General features: G+C 40.0%; 1 protein-coding gene across 1 annotated transcript in view; it reads left to right on the plus strand.

Annotated features, from left to right (window-relative positions):
- Positions 1-10452, plus strand: part of KLHDC10 (kelch domain containing 10) — a 77124-nt gene extending 66672 nt beyond the window's left edge. Inside the window, exons 6-10 of the mRNA XM_012664799.1 lie at positions 621-705; positions 1734-1800; positions 2519-2566; positions 4380-4519; positions 5488-10452. Coding sequence (XP_012520253.1) covers positions 621-705; positions 1734-1800; positions 2519-2566; positions 4380-4519; positions 5488-5697 — 550 coding nt within the window. The 3' untranslated portion in view covers positions 5698-10452. The remainder of the gene's footprint in view (positions 1-620; positions 706-1733; positions 1801-2518; positions 2567-4379; positions 4520-5487) is intronic.
- Positions 10453-10697: the final 245 nt, after the last annotated feature.

The following is a 10697-nucleotide window of genomic DNA, read 5'->3' on the forward strand; positions in this document are numbered from 1 at the left end:
TGAGGCACCGCGCCCAGCCAGAGTATCTATAAATTTTTAATGAGATTATAACTTATCTGCTCTTATGTAACTGATTTTTTTCAGTTACATGAAAAGAAGTTCTCAATATATTAACCATCCTATATGAATTATTATTGGCTTCACATAGATCCATTTTATAAATATTCTATAATTCATGCAACCAATTTACTGTTATTAAACACTTAGGTTGTTTCCAGTGAACTTTTTTTTTTTTGAGACAGAGTCTTGCCGTGTTGCCCTGTATAGAGTGCAGTGGCATCATTGTAGCTCACTGCAACCTCAAACCCCTGGGCTCAAGCCATCCTCTTGCCTCAGCTTCCCGAATAGCTGGAACTATAGGCACACGCCACTGTGCCCAGCTATTTTTCTATTTTCAGTAGAAACAGGGTCTTGCTTTTGCTCAGGCTGGTCTCAAACTCCTGAGCTTAAGCAATCCTCCCACCTCGGCCTCCCAGGGTACTAGGATTACAGGCCAGAGCCACCACGCCCAGTCTTCCAATGAGTTATTATTATAAATAGTGATGCAATAAAAACCTTGCAGCTAAATCTTAGATCATTTTTTCAATTAATTATAAATGTATTTTATTGTATGTTTTCAGATACAGACATGAAATCGCACATGATGGGCAGAGGATTTATATCTTGGGAGGTGGTACTTCCTGGACAGCTTATTCCTTAAATAAGGTATATTGAAAAAAAGAAAAAAGGGAGAAGGAGAAGGATAAAGAGAGACATGTATCATGCTAAGCAAGACAATCCTCTTATTTTAGGTATTTTAATATTTTAGCAAGTTCCTCATCAACACCTATTTTGTGTTAGAAGTTCTTTATATTACAGGGTCAAACCCTGTGCCCCTGTCATGCTTTCTTGTCAACAGTTGCATTTATCACACCCTAAAAATACTTTATGAAAATTATACCCTTATGCTGGATGAGGAAGGTGACTAAAAGGAAGATATAGTAGCTTAAATGGAACAACTAATTGGAATTGGAACTAGGGTTCTCCGAACATCACATCCCTGTCATCGTCAATGCTGTGTAACTAAAAAGACTGGCTTGTTTCGGGCTGCACATCGCTAACTTTAGAAAGCTGAGCACTGAAGGGCTGTAATTTATCCATCCCTGTGGCATTTCTAAAATGTCATAGTTACATATGCCAGGGAAATCTAGATTAGGCTGCAGAGCTCCTGGCCTGCCTTGGAACCTTAATGATCCTTTTCAAGTTTTGTCAAAACTGTATTCCCATGCTCCTTTACCAACACTTGCTTTTTTCTGTTATTAAAAATGATTCATGTTCTTTGTAGAAAACGTGGAAGTTGCACAACAGCATACAGAAGAAAATCAGGAATCGCGTGCACTTCTGTTTCTTATTCCAACATTTTGCCTTCATTTTTTCTGTGAATTTCAAAAAGTAAAATCATTTATGTGCTTAATTTTCAACTGCCTCATTTAATGTTTTGCCTTATATTAAAATTAGGAAAGATCAGAAAAAAGTAAAACGAAAGAAGAAAAACTTTTCAGCTAAGAATATATGTTTGCACAGACTATTAAAAGTCCAGTTTTCTGTATAAAAAATCACTATATGTTTCTGCATAATTTTGCTGTGTACCTAAAACTCCCCAAAAAAATAAAGTCTATTTTTTAAAAATCTATTTTTTAGGCTAGCTGAAATTAGTTATTTACCTGTGTATGTGTTCTTTTTTTTCCTCCAAGATCCATGCGTACAACCTTGAAACAAATGCGTGGGAAGAAATTGCAACAAAGCCCCATGAAAAAATAGGTAAATTAAAAGTGTTGATTCATTTATCTTTAACAAATGTATATTATCCTTTTACTTGTTTTGGAAGGGAAAAAGTAATTTTATTGAGTTACATGGCAAGTAAAATTTCTGTTTAACTGGTATTAGAAAATACTTATATTTCTTAACCCAATCATTATTCTTCCTTAGCAATTGAGCAAAGTGACTTTTTTTTTTTTTTGAGATAGGGTCTCACTCTGTTGCCTGGACTAGAGTACAGTGGCATCATCATAGCTCACTGCAACCTCAAACCCCCAGCCTCAAGTGATCCTCCCGCCTTGGCCTCCCAAAGTGCTAGGATTACAGGCATGAGCCACTGAGCCTGGCCTAAGCAAAGTGACTTTTAATGGGGATTGTTGAATTCGGTGGCAGAAGTGGTTGAAATATGGGTGGGATAAGAAATAGGAGCTTAAATCAAGATCTTCCTATCTCTTTGTGGGTAAAAGGGCTTGGGAAAGCCTCTAGTAACCCCTGTGCCCCTCCCCCACTGTTTCCCTGGCACCTTAGCATTGTACTATTGTGAGGAGACTTCTCTTGGCTTTTGAAATATGCAAGGATTGGAAGGACTCATCAATGGTTTGCTTAATGCAACAAAGGGATTGTTTTGAGTTATTCAGAGTATGCCTTTCACTATCTCATACCAACATTATTCCCAGTCTTTCTGTGAATAACAGAATTTCTGTGTTTATGTGTTTGGCAGGTTTTCCTGCAGCCCGAAGATGTCACAGCTGTGTTCAGATAAAAAATGGTAAGGATTCTAAATAACATTTTGCTTCCATTTCTGTAATTGTATCTGCTAAAAATTCCTTATTTCCTAATGATAGCTCCTCAAAAGAGATATATAACTTTGGGAGGAGTCAGTTTCTTACAGTTTAAACTTAAAGGAAAGGGAAACCCATAGAGTTATGCCTCTCTTCTAGCAATTTTCATAAAGTAACTCAAAAACTTGTGATAGATAAGCTTTTATTGTACCACCTGATCTTTCGGCACCCCACCTTAGCAGATGTCTCTGATGACGGTGGGTAATACTAACGATCTTGAATGCTTATACAATAGAGACCTCAGTGAACATTGTATTAAAACTGTAATGACTCCTTCAGAGTGCTGTTTCATGAAGTTGATTCTGTTCTGTCTGATGCCAAATAGAACTCCTAGCTCCTTCTCTGGCCATATTACAACAAAGGCGTCATATGGCATCAGAAAGCAGCTGTAGCTGCTTTATCTAAATGTGATAGATGACTCCTCTTTGGATAACCTTCCTGTCTTTTAATTTACAGCTTATTTTAGAGTTTGAGATAGCTTCTTAAATTTTTCTGGGAGGAAATTGTGTATAAATGAGTTAGATAGCCTGTATTCTTTCAGTAGCTTAGTTCAGATTTAAACGAGGATTATTCTGCCTTCTCTAGTACAGAGAGAGTTTTTATTATGCTTCTGCTTTAGGGATAAGATTTATAGATAGTGGCATTGTTCAGCTTTGCCTCTCTGAGAATGGAGCTGTACTTTAAAGTTTTCCTTGAATCCTAGCTATAAGAAGTTTCCAGTGCATTTTATAGTTTAATTAAGTATTGGCTAAAACTCGATCTAGATCTGAATTAATACATTTATTCATTTAATTCTTTGAGGCCAAGCACCATACAAATGGAATTCAGTCTTACTTCTGGGCATTTAGTTTGAAGTTTAACATAGCCTTTGTTGCAAGTTGTCTAATTGTGTAATTAGTTACAAATAACTGATTTTATCCCCCCCCAAAAAAAAAACATAAAAAAAAACACCAGTCATTTTGGGAATATTTTGTTCCTAGTAAAGAACTGATAGATCAAATGGAGTTTCATATTGTCCTCTTTTGGCTGAAGAAAGCTTGGAAGAACCTCTTTTATGCCCCCAAACTGAACATTGTGATAATTGTGTCTCCTGAAGTTAAATGTCTGCATAAAGGACATTTGTCTCTATGGGCAAATATTCTTGTATATTCTTTCCAGGACATTATTTTAAAGAAGAATTTGCAAACTGGTGACCTGCAGATGTGTTTTGTTTGGCTCATATGTGTATTAAAATTTTTGAATTAGCGGCCATCACTTAAAAATCAAATGTTTCTTTTTTTAAAAAAAATCCACATTTCCAGCTTCTTTTGAAAAAATGGCAGATATAGCAATTGCCAACCTGACATTGCCCATGGTATCAAATAGCTGGAGCATGCATAGCTATCACCTCTTTTAGAGCATAAGCACTCCTGTTTGTTTTTCCTAGACCTCTATTTATTTTCCCTGGGCCCCCTTGCTGGTTCACTTTTTGTGCCTGGAACCTGTAAGCATTTGAATTTGAGAACCCTGACATGAAGCCTCCTTAGAGGCTTACATCCTTCGTCCCAGTAAAGAGCCGGACATAGTGTCCTAACTCTACTGAGGGACAAGACAACAGCATGAGAAACTGCATAGCTGAATTCTCTATGTTAGGGGCAATCCACTTAACTGGTCCTATGTCAGCTGGCCATATGATCTATTGTAAAACATGCTATAGCCTCTTTCCCTTTGTGTGATCTTGGCTTTCTCTCTTCTTGATAGACGTATTTATTTGCGGGGGCTATAATGGAGAAGTGATCCTGGGAGATATCTGGAAATTGAATCTGCAGACTTTTCAATGGGTGAAGCTCCCAGCTACCATGCCAGAGCCAGTTTATTTTCACTGTGCAGCTGTTACACCAGTAAGTTTTTATTTTCATAGCTTCCTTACGTAGTTGCAGATGATAAGGAAATCTTCTTAAAGTTATTAGTAAGAAAAAAAGATCCTGATATCAGCAAACCTTAGATTAAGAATGTGTTTTTTGAGGCTGAGCGCAGTGGCTCATGCCTGTAATCCTAGCATTTTGGGAGGCCAAGGCAGGAGGATCACTTGAAGTCAGGAGTTCAAGACCAGCCTGGCAAGAGTGAGACCCCCTCCCTGTCTCTACTAAAAATAGAAAAAATTAGCCGGGCATGGTGGCGCATGCCGGTAGTCCCAGCTACTTGGGAGGCTGAGGCAGGAGGACTGGTTGAGCCCAGGAGTTTGAGGTTGCTGTGAGCTAGGCTGATGCCATGGCACTCTAGCCTGAGCAACAGAGCAAGACTCTGTCTCAAAAAAAAAAAAAAAAAATGTGTTTTCAAAACTTCCTTCCAAAGTTAGCTCTTCCTCTGAGCAAAAGGGAGAAAAACCATCATACCCAAATTTAAAAGAACAACATAAATGTAAAAAAAAAATGCTACACGTGGCGTTCAGGCCCCAGACAGTGATTCAAAGGTTTTCCTGGGAGGGCAGAATAGTTTTGTCCCCATGATACCATATTATTGAAAATCCTGCCAGTTTCTTGAAGGCAAAGGCCTTTATTTTCATCTTTGTCTTCCCAGTGTTTGGTACTTTGGATACTTAATTATAGTCTTAGTTTAATGTTAGTTAATAGAAAGTGATTTGTTGTTAAAGTAAAAAAATAATCTAGAATTTTGTCCTCAGTAACTCATTCATTATTTAAACCCTCTTGATATCTACACTATGTTGGGATCAGTGAGAAATTCTTTTTGTTTCACCTCATCCTGATTCAGCCTACTGTGCTTTTTCTTTGCTGGCTGAATCTTCACCCTTGCTATTTATTTCTCTCCCATCTGAGTTTGTCCTCTTCTGACTGCCATTTGTTCGTAGGCTGGTTGCATGTACATTCATGGAGGAGTGGTGAACATCCACGAAAACAAACGGACTGGGTCACTGTTTAAGATCTGGTTGGTGGTACCTAGCCTGCTGGAACTGGCGTGGGAGAAGCTCCTTGCGGCCTTCCCTAACCTAGCGAACCTCTCCCGAGCACAGCTTCTGCACCTTGGACTCACACAGGGACTCATCGAGCGCTTGAAATGAGGATTTCCGGACTGTTCATTGATACTGGAAATGTTAATTTAAAGAGACTCCTTTATTTATGGGCAGTGTAGAATGTGCTACAAAGAGGATTGGTTACCCTGATCAAGGCCTTATTCAGAAAATACATCAGATGCCTTTCCATAAATTGGTTTTTAAGTTTATGGACATCTCACTTTCCCATGTGCTTCCTTCTTTGCTTCTCTCCCTCCTGCCCCAATACATATACACACACACCCACATACTCCTTTCTTGATGGAGTTGAAAGAAAGTCTGAAAGTACCTTAATAATGTTATGAATCAAGATAAAGAAGTTTTTTTAAAGGAATTCTGAACATACGACCATGTTAACCAATGTTCTACAAATTAAAACATCATTAATGGAAACAAAAATTAAATTAAAACTTAAAAAATTCCAGCAACAGAAACAACAAGAAGTTTAGAGGATAGAAAGAGAAGGCTAACCTTGAGAATCTTGCAGGTTATACTTAAACCTAGATGTTTAACTCAGTGTTTTCAAGATACATCTAATTTAGTAGCTGATCTAATGGCAACAGTGGTTGACATCTTGCTGCATGGATAGTCTTTGAAGGAAAGATAAGCAGCTCAGCAACTCTTGGTTAGTGATTTCTATTCTCATCCATGTAGTGCCAGCAACGGTTAGGGTTGGCTTGTTGGAAGACTGCCATGTGTGTCGTGGTCGTACTCTTTGATGTTGCTTTTGGAAATCGTGGCACCAAGAATGTTTGAAGTTGAAAAGCTTGTGGTGATCAAAGTTCTTCATTCTGACAGTTTTGAAATTCTCCTATGTTTATTAATAGTTTTAACTATCTCTTTGACTTCTTCATGGGGAATCGTAGACCCTAAATATGTGGTGTAAATGCCGTGGGACATAAACACATGCGTGTGAGAGAGGCCAGGAAAGAGCCAGGCAGAGAGAGCCTGCACCCTCTGCGCTTGTGAACTTGGCTTCTGCTCAGGCTATGGTCTTTGACTGTCATATTGGCCATTTTCTTTTCAGAATTTTCTTTTCTAATCTCTGGACCGTGTGCTTGCCGTTTTCTCAGGCGGTTTGTCCTTGAGTTTTCCCTTAGCTTCTCACCTCCTTTTCTGTCTGCTTTCATGTGCACAGTGCTGTCATTGTCTGGTAATTGGATAAAAGGTCTTGGGGGAAAAGCCACAAGTCATCCTTCCTGCAGAACCAAGTATCATTTAAAAACAAGCATGAGGAAGGAATTAAATTGAGGATCATTTGCTTTTTTGGTGTGAAATTTTAATTCTGGTTTGTTTTGCTGTCATTTTTTTTTAATTCTAAAAAGAGTAATGACTTAGAATTTCACTCGCTTTGCCATCAGGCTGCTAGAGGAGCTGAGCGAGCGCCGGCCGCGAGCGCCGGCCACGAGCGCCGGCCACGAGCACCCAGAAGTCCACAGGTGCGCTCAATGCTGAAGGCATGCCAGACGGCACAGCGCCGGTCCCCCGCGGGCCACCTTACAGCAGGCGACTCACGGGGGATTTGGGACACATTTTTCCTTTAAGTGCCTCTTTTTCACCTCGCTTTTAAAGTTATTCTTTTTCCTTCATCCCAGAGGGGATCTCTTTAGCCTATGTGTGGATTTAAATTCACCTTTGGGTTATGGCTAAAAAGTTACCATCCAGTGTTCAGTTCTGGAGAAGAGAAAACCGTGGCCTCTAGACTTGGTTTCCTAACTTCATCTTGGCCTTATTATCACATCCCGTACATGTTGGGTTGAGTTAATGGATCCTGTATTCTGCAAAGTCTTGTAATAACCACCCATCTGTGAGTTTAGGTCCTTTTTAGGGAGTGAGGAATGTGGGAGCCAGCCAGGAAAAGGAGCAGCTCCTCTAGGGGGCCATCTACCCACATCTCACCATCACCAGTCTGTGTGGCACTTAACCTTCTGACCTTCTGCCGCCCACGGTCAGGCTTGCTCCTTTGAGGAGCTCTCTCCAGAGCAAGGCAGTCTGAGCAGCTCCACTAGTCCAAAACAGGGCTTTGCTGCTGACTCCAGCCTGGTCTCTGCGTATTAGGTGGAAAATATCCCAAATTAAACAAGTCAGGCCGTCTAGGGTGGCGAGAGGATTTTTGTCATGGATTTATACAGGGACCAAAGTCTCTAGCTCTGCTACACTGGAAGCTGGAGAGAGATGTGGTCTGGTTCCATCCACACTTGCTAGCATCCTTTGCTAAGCCTTCTGAGCGCACTTGCCTTTGAAGTAGACTTTGGAGGCAGGCCTGTGCGTGACAATTTTATGAAAGTACACATTGTTGGTCTAAAATGTCTTCTTTTACTATCACACTAGTAAAAATGACGTGGTATGACCAGCACTGAGTGCTGCAGAACCACACGTGTGCACATGTTCTAGATGCCAAATGAGACTGATGACTGAAATGTAGATGACTGGCATTTTTCAAAAGGGGTCATCAGGCACTTCAGTTTACCTGTAACCAGCACTCAGAATTCCTGACACTGTTTCCTTGATTGAGGAAAGTTTATGCCTGCTGCTTCTCTGCCTCTTTGAGGTACTCCCAGCCATCTTACTACAGTCCTGTAATTTTAAGTGCAATATATAGAAACACATATGGATATATACAGATTCTATATAGGGTGTAACTATAAGGCAGCTAGACTGCTTTTTTAAAATATGTCTTAGGGAAGCCAGCTCATTACTTTAGAGTCCAATTATGCCAAGAATTTTAGATGTGATTGGCTGGCTTAAACCAACTCTTGGAAAAGCTGGATTTTCAAATCCATGTTTTTAAACTCCAATTCTTAGAGATTTATTGTCCCTTGGGTTTGCTAAGAGTTGAGGTTTTTTTTCCCAGTCATCTTTATACTATCTCGTGTTCGCATGACTTCTTACATTTCTTTGCCCAAGCAGAAGGAAGTCCACCTGTAAGGAGTTTCCTAAATGGAGAATTAAAACCTAGTATTTAGTACTATCAGTTCTCCCATGTATATACTAATTTATCTGGGAATGTAATACTTTATTAAATGAAGAAGATGATGCTTTCTTCATTCAATACTTTCCACATCCTGGAAAAACTGTAAACTACAAAAGAGACTGAAATTTTAACTATTCTTTGGGGGCTAAACAAAACCCTTTCCACTGTCAGAATCTTCTTTTTTTAGGGCCCTAACGACATGGTGTAAAAATTTGCTCTAAACCATTCATGCCCTTACATAGCTAGATTCAAAGGTATAATAATGAACATATTGACATTTTTAAGCAAAAGGCATGTTAACAGTGACCTTTGGTTATCCAGAGTAGCAAGAGTAAAGCACAGTCAATGAAATCCATAGATAATCAAACAGTTGATTCATTTACATTTCTTTTTCCTCCCTACACCTTTCCCATAAGTTGAATGCTGAAATTAGGAACCACGGGTGGTAATCCTGAGTATAGATGTTACTCTTCAGCATAATCTCCTGCACTGAGTTCTAGGCTGTCTCTCCTGTAACCACCAAAGAACTCTTAGCACCTATGGGAAGAAAAAGCTGTATGATGCAGGGGAAAGCCCATTATTTGAACACATTTCTTTGGCTTTTGACATATACTTGCTTTTCCTCTAATCTTGAAGGAGCCTTGGTTCTTCCCTTGGGTATACCTTGTCCAGTCATATAGCTTGGCACATAGGAAAGGTTGAATTATCCTCTAAGACTATGTTGGTCTTATTATTCTGTAAACCAGTTTGTTTTTACGTGGTCTTACAGATGTTTAGAAAGTGGCACAGGTTATTGAATGTCTACCTGCCAGCATTCTGATATAGCACAAAAAGCTGTTTTCCTTATTTTTAAAAACATTTTCTGACATTGAGCTCTGTCTACAGTGGATGAGGGTTTATGTCCTGTGATCATAAGCTCCACTCTAAAAACTGGTCACTGTTAGCTTAAGTCGCTTTGGTTCCCCAAATATGTTGGAACTCTAGGAGCACTGGCAGGGCCTGAGGTAGGGTCAGTGAAGTTCTATAGCCTCCCTGCATGTCACCACTGGATCATGCCCAGCAAAGCGTTTCCCTCCTAAGATTGTTAGATTCAGTGGAAAGTGACCTCTTCCCTAGTCTGGTGTTACAGAAGTCCTAAGTCGTGCTTCAAAAGTGGTACCATCTTTTCAGTGTAATTTTTATGTTTTGAATTTTTGTTTAAGTTTTTTAAAGGCCCTGCTTAGTCAGTGTACAGGTGAGTCAGAGGCAGTTTTCAGAGAAAAAAACAATTTCACCAAGCTGTAGTAATTGCTGTTTTATTAGCTACACATTTAGAATACAAAGGAGGCATCAGAAAACACACTGACTTTCTCCAAAGTCACATACTTATACCAGAGTCTGCGCAGGAAGAACACAGGCGTCTCCCTGTAAAGGCACCTGTCAATGACAAATTTACTGGAAGAATCTAGGCAAGAAAGGGAAGCCTCTTTCTGAGATGCAGTCTCTGAGGGGGAGCCTGAGCTTTGCTCTTCCTACAGGGTATGCTTATGCCACACACAGTGCTTGCCTTATTTTAAAGCTATTTGCCACAGTCCTGTTAAATAGTGTGGAAGTCCTTTTGCAGTCTGGTGTGCATGCCACGTGATCAGGACAGCTTTTCCACCTTACCTGGTTTCCTACAGGCTAGTAGGAAATATAGTGAATTTACCCTAAAATGTCCAATCTGTATTAATGTATCTTGTCAGTGTTTTGCTGTTGGTTTTCTAAAACAATCTGATCAATAAATCGTGTCTAAATCTATTTGGCGCAAGGCCACCTTGACTGTCTGACCGTAATTCGTGTGTATGTGAGCTCACCTCTGTGACATAAGCATCAGTCCCAGCCACCTCCACCACCCCCTTTAACACCCCCACCAAGGTCAGCTTTTCTCTGTATCTGCCAGTCGTCCACCTTCCACACCCCACCCACACCCCCACTGTGAGCTCTTCTATCTGCTCTGCTCACCATCTGGAACTCCTAGACACAATAGTTCCCTCCACAAGGACATCAGCAAGGG

The sequence above is a fragment of the Propithecus coquereli genome, unplaced genomic scaffold, assembly GCF_000956105.1.
Source record: "Propithecus coquereli isolate 6110/MARCELLA unplaced genomic scaffold, Pcoq_1.0 Scaffold91, whole genome shotgun sequence".
Classification (NCBI taxonomy): domain Eukaryota; kingdom Metazoa; phylum Chordata; class Mammalia; order Primates; family Indriidae; genus Propithecus; species Propithecus coquereli.